The 17,485-nt window shown below is 43.4% G+C and overlaps 1 protein-coding gene across 3 annotated transcripts in view; it reads left to right on the forward strand.

Moving 5' to 3' along the window:
* Window positions 1–5,602, forward strand: part of HEPH (hephaestin) — a 97,249-nt gene extending 91,647 nt beyond the window's left edge. For 2 of the 3 annotated variants that reach the window (XM_027093593.1, XM_027093594.1), the window contains 2 exons: window positions 2,276–2,320; window positions 4,676–5,602. In XM_027093593.1, coding sequence (XP_026949394.1) covers window positions 2,276–2,320; window positions 4,676–4,905 — 275 coding nt within the window. In that variant the 3' untranslated portion in view covers window positions 4,906–5,602. Of the gene's footprint in view, window positions 1–2,275; window positions 2,321–4,672 lie in introns of all 3 variants that reach the window. The other variant, XM_027093592.1, reaches the window with a different exon arrangement.
* Window positions 5,603–17,485: the final 11,883 nt, after the last annotated feature.

A 17,485-nucleotide genomic window follows, 5' to 3' on the forward strand; every position in this document is an offset into this window, starting at 1 on the left:
GTTGAATTTTGTGTCCTTGGGTCATCAAAGCATTGAGTCTCACTTCTTAAGTCTCTTAACCTGAATCCAGTACTCATCATTATCCCCCTTGCAAGAGGCTCAATAGAAACTCTAGGGACCCACATGAATCCAGAGAGGTATTTTTTCTCCTGTTCTTTTTTTTTTTTTTAAGTCATGCTGTTTTGAAAACTGGTTATATTGAGGTAGGTATTCTGGGATTCCCAGCCATTGACATTCTGTCAGCAGGAATAGAAAGTGGGAAAATGTCTTTAGACATTTAAACAGGGCTAGCAAACCAGGGTAGAAAATACAACTCTGCTATTTACCCCCAGGGAGGAAGACGAATAATTGTACATTATGATTTCCTATATCTTTGGAAAACTTTGTTCTCTGGTAACACATACTGCTAGAATGTGTCTTCCAGTTACTACTGTGGTACTATTCCCTACCACCCAGACAGGCACACATAATTCTTTGTTGTATCCTGTCAGTCCTTAGAATCAAACTCTAGTGGTGAATTGATATATCATCAAGATGCTATAGATCCAAAGCAATAGATTTTCTCCATGTGTAGTAACGGGTCATGTCAAATATGGACCATCTAATAGATAAGAGACTGCATCAATACATATCATCAAGGAACTTCCATGAATAAGAATAACTTACCTCTCTCTATAATAATGAGCCAGTCCATAAATTTTACCTATTTACCTTTTGTTTGTTTGACAGACTATGGTCTAATTTGATATTGTTCCAATCACATATAAGCTAACAGGCCAACCAGAGGGAAGAGTTGAAGACAGATAGGGAATAAAAGACTAATTGTTGGAAAGGGCTTCCCAGGGAAGAAGCAGGGGATGAAAGTCAGAGCTACAAAAAAATATTAGAGTGGGGTAAGGTCATTTTTTTCTACTAAAAGAAGAAAGAAAACAGAAAAGACCAATGTGTAGGTTTGGGTGAGAGGCTTGACAAAAAGGTAGATATTTCTGTCTGATGATCTGTGTTTCATCTGTGATGGAGGAGACAGAGTCATCTACTAAGAATGAAAGATAGATGGTAGTGTAAGGGGCTTTAGAAGAGTGGGCAAAGTGGTTATGAAATAACCACTCTGGGTGGTGGGGGAAAAGTTACTCTGAGTGATGGGAAATAAATTAATTATTGCCAAGCAGCACTGAGGACTTAGTTGAAGTTGGACCCAAAGAATACTGATCTTTACAATTGTGTGATGTTTCTCTACCAGCATTCATCATAATACCAGAAAAAAATACAATGAAAGTATAGTTACTGGGGTTTCAGCAAATGATTATAATATTCCTGGTAAGTTAGTAGTTGAAGTGATAGACAATGGAGTCCAGCCTGGCCAGGAATGGAAGAAAAAAACAGGATGAAACTGGTGAGGTGAGAAAAATGGAAGTGTCCAGGAGCTAGAGGTCTTCATGAGAGGAGAAAATAACAGGTGAAATAGAATAAATAACATTAGAACATGGAGAAAATAGGAGGCTGTTGTTAGATTTTAGACTTATGAGATGGAGCAAGTCTACATAATTAGCCCAATGTAACCATAAGAGTGGTTGATAGAGTTGGAGTATATTTGAAATTTGTTAGAGTTAAGAGGTCTAAAAACCGTGAGGCTTAAGTGTTGGATAGGTCGACACTTATGATGGGAATTGAAGACAAGAAAGACTGAGCCACGTACCAAAGACTTCCATGAATGAAAACTGCTAGGTAACAGTGACAAGAAGTGGTTGTGATTTTTTAGCCAAGTAATATAAGCCTCAAAAGAGATGAATCTTTGCAAAAAGGGAAGAATAATAAATAATCTCAAAACAGTATTGAGAAGATATAAAGGAAGTATAGTTCTCAGAAAAGAGCTCAGCCTCATTAAAGCAAGAAGAGGAAGAAGTATTCTAAAAAGGTTGAATATGTAGGGATGCAGGTTTGACAAAGAACAGGGGCTTCCTGAAGGAAGGCTGGGAAAAGGTGGCAAAAAGAGCAATAATGAGGATAAAGTGTCAATAAATATGTAAATTTTGGCAGAGGGGTGACTTACCTTTTGGACTCCTAAGACTATGCTCTTGCTTATATTTTGTGTCACTGCTCAAAATCAAATCCACATACCAATACTGACTTTGATCACAAGACAGTTAATTCCAGTCACCTCCATTTTGCTTACTATATCACAGAGAGTCCTCCAACCATTGCTAACCTCCTACAACAAGCCTGTGGATAAGTAGGAAGAATAATAGGACTAACTTCTTTTCTCTTTTTCCTCCAGAACACTTAAGCACTACCACCATCATCTCTGAAGAGACTGGAAAAGGTAGGGAGAAGGATACACAGATTGGGTAGTTATATATGTTGTGCATTTGGGGAAAAGTTCAGTGCCTCTAGAAGATGAGTTTCATATGGCTGAAATGTGGACCTCAATACTAGCAGAAAACATCCTGAGATTTATTTAAGATTTCAGAAGCCAGGAATCTAAGGTTAAGCTTCCAGTTAAGCTTCCCTCAGCAGGTTTATTCTCTCTGACCCCCATGCCCAACCTCCTGAGTTGAGGAAAATTGCCTCATCCTCAGTGAAGGCTGCTATCTTATCCTCTTACTAATGTATGAGGGGAAATAAAATTCAAGGTCTTGCTGAGTTGTGAATGAAGGTGCTATAGTACAGATATGAATTCCCCACAAGGACAGTGTGAAACTAGGACAAATGCCATTCAGTCTGCACCAGGTAATTAATCTTTCATCTATAGAATACTAAATAGTTGACACTTTAGAACCATCCATTTCTGTACTTCCAGAAAATAGAGCTTCTTGTTCTATCCAGGCTGGGTTCAAATAATGCTTTCACTCTCTACCTCATTTGTACCTGAACTGAGAAAGATTCATAAAGTTGTGAGAGGCTAGAATAGATGTTAGAGATTTTCAGTTTAGTCTGGAGGTTTTTCAGCTCTGTTTGGAAAGGTCCTAATGATCTAAGTATCTTATAAACAGTCAACCAGGGGACTAGGGTATGTCCTGGAGGATTAGGGAGAGGTAAGGTGAAGCAGAGAGAGCAGAGTGACATACATATATGTATATGTATTTGTATATATATATACATATATATATATATACACACATATATTTTTATATATACATATTTTGTGCATACATTTGTATGTGCATTTTTACATATCAGTGTGTACATACATACATACATCCTCATAAGCTCTTGTTTGTTAAAAACGTTAAACAGTGAGGAAAACCCCTCAAAACTGGTGGTCTACTAAAGCCCAATATTTTCTGAGAGATGGAAAGTGATTTTTCCAAGGTCACAAGGGAAGTAAGTGGTAGAATGTAAACTCAAAACCAGAATGTTTCCCAGCTTCCATTTGAACTCATTATATTTCATCTTCTCTCAGTTCTGTAAGAATATTGATTCATCCAGTTATACATTCATCAAACACATACTAACTGCCAGAGACACCAAAAAAGTAAGACATAGTCACTATTTTCCAAGAGATTCATGTCTAAAAGTGGAATGAGACACAGAGACAATAATTGCAGTGCTGGATACTATGTTATTTTTTTAAAGTGGGGAAACAATAATAACAACGGATCAATTATTGTGCATTTGATGTCTTCCAGGAGCTATGTTAAATATTTTATAAATATCAACTCACTCAAGCCTCACAATAAACCACTGAATTAAGTATGGTTATTATCCCCATTTTATAAAAGAGGAGACTGAAATCCAGAAGTGAGGGTGGATTAGGTCACTTAGCCCAAGGAAGTAAATTGTGGGAGTACAAACAGTACAGATACTTTGGGCACACAAAAGAAAGACCATTGTTAGTTATACAGCTGAATTGAAGAAAGCTTTGCTGAGACATATAATGTTTAAGCTAGGGATAGAATGGTGAGGAAGAAGAAAGGGTGTTCAGGCAATGGGAGCAGCATGAGAAAGTCTTGGAAGCCTGAAGAGGCTCACCCATTCTGTAGAACAAAGAATGAGTTGCTATCCCTGAAGATAGTAAATAAGAGTAGGCTAAGTTAGAACCTGATCGTGAGAGTTGCAATGTCTGACTTGAGTCTGAGCTTTATTCCATAGGCTGATTGGAGATCATCAAAAGTTTGTATGCCAGGAACTAAGAAAATTAGATATTTCACCTAGAAAGATCAATGTGACATCAGTGTTATAATGACGCAAAGATGTGAGAGACCAGACAGCACAGAGACAGGCTCTTGTCATGGTCCAATGGTCAAAGTGAGTATTGATAAGCTAGATAATTGAGTCAAACTGCTTCTCAGGAGTTTCTACTTACTGCTCCCAGTTCTACCCTCTGGAACCACGCAAACCAAATTCAATTCTTTTTTTTTTTTTCTACATCACAGGTTTTTATATATTTAAAGAAATATGTCAAGGCCCTTCTCACTCTGAGTGTTAGCTCTTTCCATGGGGGGACTGGTGCTTCAATGCTTCCTAATAATTTTCTCAGCTATGACATTTTGTTACGCTAGTTCTCTGTAACCTCCGTATCTGTCATCATTGGCTGATCTTTTGAGGGCTAAGGATAGTTCCTGTGTCCTATTTGGATGACCTTATTTCTCCTCTCCCAGAGTTGACTATAAAATAAGACATTTTAGAATATTCTCCATCGCAGGGTTCCCACTTGCCTCTTGTTCCATTTCAGTAGCAATTCCCAGAGACATTGGAGAAAGCAATGTGAGGATGCTGGGCATGCAGATCCCTGTAAAGGATATCGAGATACTGACTTCTGTCTTGATTGCTATGGGTGTCACTCTCCTGCTCATTGCTCTGGCTCTTGGTGGTGTGGTGTGGTACCAGCATCGGCAGAGAAAGCTACGGCGCAACAGGAGGTCCATCCTGGATGACAGCTTCAAGCTTCTGTCTCTCAAGCAATAACAGCTGGATCCTGGAACTGCACATCTGGGACACACTCCCAGCAGGTCATGGACTAGCAGCTGACCTCATTGTCATTGTCAAAGGGGAATGGGTTTTAGAGAGGCAGAGGAGGGAATCAAACTCAAAAGAGTATTTCTTCACTAATTTATTTACATGGAAATGATATGCTTTCTTTTTCTTTAGTTTCTTTACTCCACTTGGGCACCTGGGGCTGAGTCCCCTAGTATCTAATATCACAAATTTCAACAGCTATATTATATCACCCACTGACACTTGGAAGGTCTGGAAATTTCTAAAAACTGACTCCTCTCACAAAGTAGATACCAAGAGTAAGGTTCACTGATTAGGTTTCTACTGCTTTCCAGGACTTAGGCAAGTTCAGTTTGAACTGAGGCTAAGTGAGCTGTGATGATAATCCAAATCTAAACTAGGACTAAGAACATAGTCTTGATGGGGAATGGGTGGGGTGGGATTTTAAGATCCAACTTGTATTTTGATTCTTCTTGGCAGTGGACTGTTTTGGTTAAGTGGGTAGATGGAATATTGTTGTCATGAGCAACTACAACCTTTGGAGGCAAAAGCTCCTCAGGAAGGCAGTACTCCAAGTTCTTGGTGCATTTGCACTGAAGGGAATGTTGAGTGTCCTCTCCATGTTTTAGTCAGAAAATCCTACACATTAAAGTGCTTGTTAGAACACCATAAGAGTGAACTTGGTGAATTTGATTGTCTCTGTGGCCTCTGGGAAGTTGTGACTGTTATTGAAAAAGAGAGCACTCAGCGAGACTGGTGGGGGTGACTAGTGTTGGTCATAGAATGGGTCTGCCTATCCTTTGTGGACCCTGCAGGTTTGTGTTTTGGAAGTGAAGAAGCTGCCCAAGAGGAAGCCTCAGAATCAGAGTGGTAGGTACCATCTTTTGACCCATAAGTGCCAAAAGTTTTCTGAATGCAAAGAAAAGTTGCCAGAGGGAAATAAAGGGCTGAAACTAAGCTCAAACCTTTACACTGGGCAAGGAGAGGTGGGCACAGATCTAATGGGCTCTTTTGGTAGTTGGGGGTATGAGAGGTCTACTTGCAATTTTGGGGGCCTCTTTATAGGGTAGAGTCCTTCCTCTGGTAATTTAAAGCAATATTCCTTTGTCACTTACAAGTTCAAGCCTCTCTAAAACCTTGGTCAGAGAGCACAGACAAGACACAGATTAGGGATGGGATAAGATGGCCCATTCTTACTATAGTATCCATAATACCATTTTACATGGCAAGTGGAAAATGGAAGAGGCATCAGGGACAGTTAAAATAATAACTGAAATGCATAGTGCTTTACACTTTACAAAGCATCTAATACCTGATTGCATTTTACTTCCCTTAGTTCTATCAGGGTGATACTTTGTTTTACCTTTTAGTAAACAAATTATTATAGAGAGTAAGTGATTTTACCCCAGGTCATTCAGCTAAAAATTGAGTAGGGATTCAAGCTTTCATCTATTCGACTCCAAATACCTGCTTCATCCTTCTATATCATGGAAACTCCACTAATCTCCATCATTTGTTACCCATATTGAATCCAACTTTCCTTTTCCTGTCTTTCCAGCAAAACTGTCTGCCTAGTTAGCAACACTTTGCAGATTAACTGTAGAAACCCACAAAGCTGGTGTTCAGGTGCTAAATAATGTTGAAAGTTGGAGGGTAAAACACAGGCCAGAGCCCATCATTCATCTTGGTTTACTGTGGTCAATGGCTCTGTGGAGAGCTTTACTGGAAGTCTCAGAAACATAACAGGGTGTGGAGTAGGGAGAAGATTTGGATTTTTAGTGATAAAATCAAATAAGAGTATTTAAACCATTGCATAATCAATGCACTTAACAGCAGAACTCTGTTGGTGTATTGTTAACGTGAAGGTTATTGAAAACTCAGTGCACTCTGGGGACTCTACTCAATTATTGTAATCTGTATGCAAATGGAAGGTGGTCTCAGTCACGAATCTGAGACAAGGAGAAGTAGGTGGGATGGGGATACGTTTTTTCTGAATGTGTAACTCTGCTCCTGATTGGGGAATGTAAGCTCAAGCCCATGTATTACAGAAAAGTATGCATTTTTGTAGTGGGTGTTCTCCCTGTGGGGATGTAGGAGATGTTTTTGACAATTAAGTGGCACTTCCATCCATTCAATTGCTCAAGTCAGAAATCGCAAAGTAAGCCTTGTTTGCTTTTCCTCCAAAATATCTTTAATTTATTCATCTGTTTCTATCTTCATTGCTACCACCCCAGACTAAAGCACAACCATCTGTTACCAGGATTTGTGTGGTAGCCTCCTGCTTATAACCTTACATTCACTCCAGCCTCCTACAATTGATTCTCCATGCAGAAGAGTGATGTTTGAAAAACATAAATTGGACTTCCAGTTTAGATGAGATGCCATAGGTTCACCTCTCTCTGGAGATAAATAAACCTTGGAAATAATAAAAAAAAGACAACAATAGAAGGGCTCAAAAAGATAGAGAAGAGGAAGGCAGCCTGAAGAAGAATAGAGAAACATAGCAACAAATCATCTTCCTAACACCTAACCTAGAAGAATGCAGCCCAAAGTCAAAAAGGAGTCCTAGGGACAGCCCAGGTGGGCCTGGGACTCTGGAACGAGGGACTGGGGAGGAGCCTTGCTTACATCAAGTAACCATGGAAGCTGCTCTTCATCTCTGTTGACCAGAGACTCTCCTCCCCCAGTTAGACATTAGGAAGCAACTGCAAGGAGAATCCCAACATAGTAAGCTGCAGCCCAAGAAGCACTCTTTGTGCCTGTAAGCTGGAGAATCCCTTTTCCTACCCAGAGACAATAATGGTTCTGGCAGAGGTCAACAGGAACCTCAGTGACACCAGAGAGACCAAGCAAAACTGAAGAGCACAGCAAAGTCTCTGAAAGTTACATTGCCATTGGAACACAAAGTTATGCCAGGACTTATGCTAAACATAAACAGGGTTACTGCCTCCTAAAATAGATTGTTTTAATATGATTCAGAGTTCCATCATACCAAGAATCAGTAAAATCACAACTTGAATGAGAAAAGACAGTATACTTTCTGGGTTCCCTCTATGTGGGCTGTGTGGGTCCTTCTGTTGTGGTGGGCTGATTACTGTGAGGACACTGGTAGGTGGGACTGTACCCCTGTCCAGTTGGTTGCCAGACACTGCCTTGTGCAGAGACTGTGAGCCACAGGTGATCAAGACCATGTCCTGGTATGGCTGCTTTCACAGTCAGGGGATTCCAGGTCCTGGTGCCAAGCCACAGATGGTTGTGGCCATGTCATAGGTTGACTGGCTACTGAGCCCAGAGGGATCTCAGGGCTAGTGCTGGTCCACCAGTGCATATAGCCAGGTCCCATGGTGGCTGGCTCTGGTGCCAGGGATCTCAGAGCAAGTGTCGACCTGCTGTTGGGTGGGGCCCCAGGACATCCTGGGGTGGTGTTGGCCTGCTAGAGGACAGGCTGGTTCTTGCCACAGCTGGATGCAAGGCTGCCGTGGTCCCAGGGCTGGTGCTCACACAGAAGCAGCTGAAGCTCGGTCCTGGGTGTCAACTGACTTGAAGAGTTAGGTCCTGGGGTACCTGGCTGTGGGGCACGGGTTCCCAGAGCTGGTGTTGGCCCACTGGTGTCCAGCTCCAGGGCCAAGGATGACCCAGGGCTAATGCCAACACACTGGTGGGTCTCTGCAGGACCCTGGGTACCCTAGAGTTGGTATAGGTAGGTGGATAGGGCAAGGGACAAGGGAATCCTGGGGCTGGTGCCAGGCTGCTGGTGTTTACATTGTGTGTTGACACAGATGCCTACAGGGCCTTGATGATCCTGGGGCTGGAGTCTGCCTGCTGGTGGGTGAGGCCTGGTGCCAGAGCTAGTGCCAGCCAACAGGATGGCAAAGCCAGGTCTTAGGGTCTCTGGCTATGGGACCCAGAGTTTCTGGATCTGAAGTTGTCCTACTGGTGGGTGGTGCCAGGGCCCAGGAAGTCCTGGGGCTAATGAGAGCCCACTGGTGGGTGGAGCTGGGTCCCAGCATCTTTGGCTGCATGACCTTGGTGGTCCCAGAGATGTTGTCAGTACAAGGATGGGTAGGAACTAGGCTCAGGGGATCCTGGGGCTCTTGCCCATGCCCTGGTGGGCGATGCTGGGTTCCAGGGTTAGTAACGATCCACTAGTGGGTGGGGTTGGTTCCTGGGTCCTCTGGTGGGCGGGTCCAATCCCGGGAGGGCTTGGGTCTCGGGATGGGGGGTCCTACAGAAGCTGGCCTGCTGGTGAGTAGGGCTGTGTCCCTGCTCTGCTAGCTGACTGACATGGAGCATCCCAGAACTGGTGCCAAATGGCTGATGGGTGGGGCCAGGTTCCAGCACTAATAAGCAACAATGGTGCTTACCAGCACCAGTGTACTCTTGGTGGGATGAGCTCCCACAAATGGCTACTGCCAGTGTCTGTGTACCCAGGGTGAGTTTCAATTGCCTCCTGCCTCTCCAGGAGGTTCTCCAAAATCAGTAAGCAGGTCTGACCCAGGTTTCTTTTAAATTACTGATTCTGCTCTGAGTCTCAGAGCATGTTAAATTTTGTGTGTGCCTTTTAAGGGTGGAGTCTCTGTTTCCCACAGTCTTCTGTCTCTCCAAAAAGCCCCATTGGCCTTCAATGTCAAATGTTCTGGAGGCTCATCTTACTGGTGCAGGACCACATGGCTGGAGAGCCCAATGTGGGAAGAACCAGTGCAATTGGGATTATTCTCCCTTTGTGGTCATATACCAGGGAATATGGGTCTCAACTATATGGAAGCTCTGTCTCTCCTACTCATCTTGTGATTCCTTATTTATATCTTTAGCTGTAGCATGTCATTTCTGCTAGTCTTCAGGTTGCTGTCATGGATAGTTGCTCTTTGAATAGTTGCAGTTTCATTGTGCCCATGGGAGGAGGTGAGTTCAGGGTCTACCTAGTCAGCCGTCTTGTCCATACCTACATCCAGTCTCATGTTACAATTAAAAAATAAAATTCAGACATTATGTTAGACACTAAGGATACAGGGATAAACTGTTCAAGCTCATTTTCCAGTACAGAAGACAGTTATAAGTAAAGTGCTCTGAAAGCAGATGGAAGAACCAGATAACTGGGAGGGATCAGGAGGAATAACAAAGAGAGTATACTTCAGCTGAACCTTGAAGGATGAGGAGAAACTTGGTAGATAGGTGAAAAAACATTCTATGCCAGACTAACAGCATATATGACAGCAGGGAGCTTGAGAATGTATTGTGTCTTTAGGATGTAGAAAAGGAAATTCATATTTTAATATGTCTAATGGAGAAATATTGCTTTTTCCCACTAAATGTGCTGCTCCTCCATTCTAGCCCATTTCAGCAAATGGTATCACCATCTGTTAAGCTATTCAAGATGGAAACGTAAGAGTCATCCTTCAGCCCTCCCTTTCCCTCACCCCTAACTTCCAATACAACCATAATTTCTACCAGTAGTATATTCAAAATGTATCCAAAATCAATCTATTTTTAACATTTGTACACCCCCAGCCAAGTACAGGCCACTATCAACTTTCAACTCAACAAAAGCAATAACCTCCTCCCTGTTCATACTTTTACCCTTGCCTTCCCACTACACATCCTTTCCACTGCAAATTGTGAGAACTTTTAAAAACATAGATTGGGAGAGGAGCTTCAAGATGGCAGAATAGTAAGACGTGGAGATCACCTTCCTCCCCAAAAATACATCAGAAATACATCTACATGTGGAACAACTCTTATAGAATACATACTGAACGCTGGCAGAAGACCTCAGACCTCCCAAAAGGCAAGAAACTCCCCCGTACCTGGGTAGGGCAAAAGAGAAAAAAGAAAAAACAGAGACAAAGGAATAGGGATAGGACCTGCACCAGCGGGAGAGAGCTGTGAAGGAGGAAATGTTTCCACACATGAGAAGCCCCTTTGTGGGTGCAGACTGTGTGGCAGAGGGGGGAAGCTTCAGAGCCATGGAGGAGAGTGCAGCAACAGGGGTGTGGAGGGCAAAGCGGAGAGATTCCTGCACAGCGGATCGGTGCTGACCAGCACTCACCAGCCAGAGAGGCTTCTCTGATCACCCGCCGGGGCAGGCGGGGGCTGGGAGTTGAGGCCCGGGCTTCGGAGGTTGGATCCCAGGGAGAGGACTGGGGTTGGTTACCTGAACACAGCCTGAAGGGGGTTAGTGCGCCACGGCTAGCTGGGAGGGAGTCCGGGAAAAAGTCTGGAGCTGCCACAGTGGCAAGAGACTTTTTCTTTCCTCTTTGTTTCCTGGTGCATGAGGGGAGAGGATTAAGAGTGCCGCTTAAAGGAGGTCCAGGGACGGGTGCGAGCCGCGGCTATCAGTGCGGACCCCAGAGACGGGAATGAGATGCTAAGGCTGCTGCTGCAGCCACCAAGAAGCCTGTCTGCAAGCACAGGTCACTCTCCACACCTCCGCTCCCAAGAGCCTGTGTAGCCCGCCAGAGCCAAGGTCCCATTATCCAGGGACAACTTCCCAGGGAGAACACACGGCGTGCTTCAGGCTGGTGCAATTTCACACTGGCCTCTGCCGCCGCAGGCTCGCCCTGCATTGTGTGCAACTCCCTCACCCCCAGCCTGAGTGAGCCAGAGTCCCTGAATCAGCTGATCGTTTAACCCCAACCTGTCTGAGCAAAGAAAAGACGCCCTCAGGGGACATACATGCAGAGGAGGGGCCAAATCCAATGCTGGACCCCAGGAGCTATGCAAACAAAGGAGAGAAAGGGAAATCCCACCCAGCAACCACAGGAGCAGCAGATTAAATCGCCACAATCAACTTGATGTACCCTGAATCTGTGGAATACCTGAATAGACAATGAATCATCCCAAATTGAGGAGGTGGACTTTGGGAGCAATGATATATATATATATATATATATATATATATATATATATATATATATAATTTTTCCTTTTCTCTCTTTTTGTGAGTGTGTATGTGTACACTTCTGTGTATGAATTTGTCTGTATAGCTTTGCTTTTACCATTTGTCATAGGGTTCTGTCTCTCCGTTTTTTTTTAGTATAGTTTTTTGCACTTGTTATCATCGGTGAATTTGTCTTTTGGTTTCGTTGCTCTCTTCTTTCTTTCTCTTTTTATTACTTAAACATTTTTTAATTATTAATTTTTATTTTAATAACATTCTTTTATTTTATTTTATTGTCTTATTCCTTTCTTTATTGTTCTTGTCCCTTTTATTGTGAGCTGTGTGGATGACAGGCTCTTGGTGCTCCAACCAGGCATCAGGGCTGTGCCTCTGAGGTGGGAGAGCCAAGTTCAGAACACTGGTCCACAACAGACATCCCAGCTGCATGGATTTTCAAACGGCAAAAATCTCCCAGAGATCTCAATCTCAACATCAAGACCCAGTTCCACTCAACGACCAGCAAGCTACAGTGCTGGACACCCTAGGCCAAACAACTAGCAAGACAGGAACACAACACCATCCATTAGAAGTGAGGCTGCCTAAAATTATAATAAGGCAACAGACACCACAAAACACAACACCAGAAGTGGACCTGCCCACAAGAAAGACAAGATCCAGCCTCCACCACCAGAAAACAGGCACTAGTCCCCTCCACCAGGGATCCTACAGAACCCACTGAACCAACCTTAGGCACTGGGGACAGAAAACAAAAAAAAAATGGGAACTACGAACATACAGCCTGCGAAAAGGAGACACCAAACCCAGTAAGTTAAGCAAAATGAGAAGACAGAGAAACACACAACAGATGAAGAAGCAAGGCAAAAACCATCCAGACCTAACAAATGAAGAGGAAGTAGGCAGTCTACCTGAAAAGCAATTCAGCATAATGATAGTAAAGATGATCAAAAATCTTGGAAATAGAATAGAGAAAATACAAGAAACGTTTAACATGGACCTAGAAGAACTAAAGAGCAAACAAACAGTGATGAAAAACACAACAACTGAAATTAAAAATTCTCTAGAAAGGGTAAATAGCAGAATAAATAAGGCAGCAGAACGGATGAGTGACCTGGAAGATAAAATAGTGGAAATAACTACTGCAGAGCAGAATAAAGAAAAAAGAAAGAACAGAATTGAGGACAGTCTCAGAGACCTCCAGGGACAACATTAAATGCACCAACATTTGAACTATAGGGCTCCCAGAAGAAGAAGAGAAAAAGAAAGGAACTGAGAAATATTTGAAGAGATTATAGTTAAAAATTTGCCTAATATGGGAAAGGAAATAAGTAATAAAGTCCAGGAAGTACAGAGTCCCATAGAGGATAAATAAAATGAGAAAAATGCCAGTGGTAATTTGATAGGGATTGCACTGAATCTGTAGATTGTAGACCATATATATATATATATATATATATATATATATATATATATATAAAATATATGGTCATGAAGAGCCTAGGGGCAAGACGGGAAAAAAGACTCAGAACTTCTAGAGAATGGACTTGAGGATACGGGGAAGGCTAAGGGTAAGCTGGGACAAAGTCAGAGAGTGGCATGGACATATATACACTACCAAACATAAAATAGCTAGTGGGGAGCAGCCGCATAGCACAGGGTGATCAGCTCGGTGATTTGTGGCCGCCTAGAGGGGTGGGAAAGGGAGGGTGGGAAGGAGGGAGACGCAAGTGGGAAGAGATATGGGGACATATGTATATGTATAACTGATTCACTTTGTTATAAAGCAGAAACTAACACACCATTTTAAAGCAATTATACTCCAATAATGATGTTAAATTACATATACAGATAGATAGATGATAGATAGATAGATAGATAGATAGATAGATAGATAGATAGTTAGATAGAAAGATAGATAGAGTGGGTAATATCACTCCCATTCTTAAAACTCCTCATCATAGTTATAATAAAATTGAAACTTCTTACACTGCCCTCTAAGACTGTATATCAACTGGCTCCTGCCTATCACATTGACTAATTTCCCAACAGTCTTACAACCCCACTGACCTTCTTTCTATTCTTCACACTTGGTAAGCTTATTTTCTTCTCAAGGTCTTTGTAGGTGATGTTTGCTCTGCCTGAAACACCCTTATTCCAGATATTGGCATAGCTGGCATAGCTTCCTGTTACTCAAACCCAAACTAAAATGTTATATTCTCATAGAAGTCTTGTCTAGCAAAGCCACATATGCATTCACACATCCCCAATGAAATTACTATCCCTATACCTTCTCTTAATTTATTCATAGCACATAAAACTATTTGAAATACTATTTTTAATGTATTTGTTTATGTATTTATTGTCTTTCTCTTCCCCATTAAGATGTTTTATTCATGAGAGCAGAAACGATACCAGTCCCCAGTATCTAACAGTTTGTGTAGTAGATAGTAAATAATAATTTTTTGTGTGTGGTATGCAGGCCTCTCACTGTTGTGGCCTCTCCTGTTGTGGAGCACAGGCTCCGGACGTGCAGGCCCAGCAGCCATGGCTCACGGGCCCAGCCGCTCTGTGGCATGTGGGATCTTCCCGGACCGGGGCACAAACCTGTGTCCCCTGCATCGGCAGATGGACTCTCAACCACTGCGCCACCAGGGAAGCCCAATAAATGTTTTTGAATTAGTAAATGAATACCTGAATTAAAAATAACTGCAGAGATTTACAGTTCTGCCAAGATGCAAGAGCCTCATTCCCCTCAGGTTTACCCCTTACAACTAAAATACCCTGGATATAATCCAAAAATCAAGCATAGAAAATCTCTTAAAGGTGGAAAGATAAAGCCTGGCTGCCTAGAGAATTTGAGATTTGAAGAACAACATGTTAGTGAGTTCCCTTGTTGTCTCTTATATATACCAGACATGGTGCTGCAGAAAAATCCAACCTGGAACTGCTAACAGTCACAGACAGAAAACTCCAGAAAGAGATTATTTCTCCTAGAAAGGACAGGGGAAAATGTGGCCTAACAACAGAAACTGTTTTGAGCAATACTCATCCTACTCCAGCCAAACACCTATGGAAAATTACATGCCCACCACCTCCACAGTTTCAGTAGAGACAGGCGAGAAATTGATCTTCTAAACCCCTCACCTGCAGAAGTCAGTAGTACACTGAGTCCCTCATTGGGTGGTTTTGGGGATGGAGCAGGCAATTGATTTTATATCTCCCTCCCACCAGAATTAGACAGTGCTCCAATTCTTGAACCAGGGTAGTGTCAGTGAAGCTGAGTGGGGAGCTGATCTACCCTCACCCAGAAAAATCAGGTGATGTTCTGTTTCCCTTGCCAAGGTAGAGTCAGTTGGATCCAGCAGAAAGCTGGATCTGTATCCCCATCCAACAGTAATATGAATTAATGAGGTAATATGAGTCAAAGCTAATTACCGCTAGACTTCATGCCCATCTCCATGTCAGTGGGGCCCAGTGGGGAGCTGAGGATGGAGCTCAGCTGGAAGCAATATGAATAAACCTGGAGGTGCATGGTGAGGCATTCTTGCCTATTCTTATATCATCAGAGTCCAGTAAGGAGCTGAGTTTCCACATCTGTCCTGTAGCAACAAAGCAGTATGAATCAGTCCTCAACTTCCCCTTTCCCTGCTGGCAGTGTTGCCTAAAAAGAAGCTGATCTTACACCTCCACATGGAGGCAATGAGAAACTGTTAGATGGAGCCCCACTTTCAGCAAGAAAATGTCATCAGGGTTACAGGAGTAACTGAGCATCCACTCTACCCATCTGCAAAGACATAGTGTAAATCAGCACCCCACGTTTTCTGGGTTGGTGTCAGTAAGGTCAAGCAGGAAGCTAACCATACAAACCAACCCAGATCTCATACTACCTCAAAAAAAGGATGTCTTACTAAAAAACAGAATGAAATAGGTTTCTAAGTGTAATAATACAATATCCAAAATATGCAGGATACAACAGAAAATCACTCATCATACCAGGAACCAGGAAAATCACAACATGAATGAGAAAAGACAACAGATGCTAACACTGAGAAGAATCAGAACTGGGACTGTCTGACACATATTTTACAGCAGCCATCACAACAGTGCTTTAACAAACCACTTCAAAATATCTGAATCAAATTTTCAAACTAGAAAATATGGCAAAGAAATAATCATTATTAAAAAGGTCCACATGGCAAATAAAGAACTGAAAAATAAAATAACAAATAATAATAACAATAAAACCCTCACTGGGGTGCTGGGAAGATGGCGGAAGAGTAAGACGTGGAGATCACCTTCCTCCCCAAGATACAACAGAAATACATCTACACGTGGAACAACTCCTACAGAACACCTATTGAATGCCGGCAGAAGACCTCAGACCTCCCAAAAGGCAAGAAACTCCCCACGTACCTGGGTAGGGCAAAAGAAAACAAAGAAAAAACAGAGACAAAAGAATAGGGATGGCACCTGCACCAGTGGGAGGGAGCTGTGAAGCAGGAAAGGTTTCCACACACTAGGAAGCCCCTTCGCGGGCAGAGACTGCGGGAGGTGGAGGGGGGAGCTTCGGAGCCACGGAGGAGAGCACAGCAACAGGGATGCGGAGGGCAAAGCGGGGAGATTCCTGCACAGGGGATCGGTGCCGACCGGCACTCACCAGGCCGAGATGCTTGTCTGCTCACCCGCCGAGGCGGCCAGGGCTGGGAGCTGAGGCTTGGGCTTCGGTCGGAGCACAGGGAGAGGACTGGGGTTGGCAGCTTGAACACAGCCTGAAGGGGTTAGTGCACGACAGCTAGCCGGGAGGGAGTTCGGGGAAAAGTCTGCATCTGCCAAAGAGGCAAGAGACTTTTTCTTCCCTCTTTTTTTCCTGGTGCGCGAGGAGAGGGGTTTAAGAGTGGTGCTAAAAGGAACTCCAGAGACGGGCGTGAGCCGCAGCTAAAAGCGCGGACCCCAGAGACGGGCGGGAGATGCTAAGGCTGCTGCTGCCGCCACCAAGGGGCCTGTGTGCGAGCACAGGTCACTATCCACACCACTCTTCTGGGGAGCCTGTGCAGCCCGCCACTGCCAGGTTCCCGGGATCCAGGGACAACTTCCCCGGGACAACGCACGGCAGGCCTCAGGCTGGTGCAACGTCACGCCAGCCTCTGCCCCCGAGGCCCGCCCCGCACATCATGCCCCTCCCTCCCCCCCAGGCTGAGGGCGCCAGAGCCCCTGAATCAGCCGTTCCTTTAACCCCATCCTGTCTGAGCAAAAAACAGACGCCCTCCAGCGACCTACATGCAGAGGCAGGGCCAAATCCAAAGCTGAGCCCCTGTGAGCTGTGAGAACAAGGAAGAGAAAGGGAAATCTCTCCCAGCAGCCTCAGAAACAGCGGATTAAAGCTCCACAGTCAACGTGATGTACCCTGCATCTGTGGAATACATGAATAGACAACGAATCATCCCAAATTGAGGAGGTGGACTTTGAGAGCAAGATCTATGATTTTTTCCCCTTTTCCTCTTTTTGGGAATGTATATGTGTATGCTTCTGTGTACGATCTTGTCTGTATAGCTTTGCTTCCACCATTTGTCCTAAGGTTCTATCCGTCCATTGTTGTTTTTTTTTTAATTTTTTTCTTAATAATTAATTTTAATTTTATTAACTTTATTATACTTT

The sequence above is a fragment of the Aethalodelphis obliquidens genome, unplaced genomic scaffold (assembly GCF_003676395.1).
Source record: "Aethalodelphis obliquidens isolate GAN/ISIS:26980383/991018 unplaced genomic scaffold, ASM367639v1 scaffold85, whole genome shotgun sequence".
NCBI lineage: Eukaryota > Metazoa > Chordata > Mammalia > Artiodactyla > Delphinidae > Aethalodelphis > Aethalodelphis obliquidens.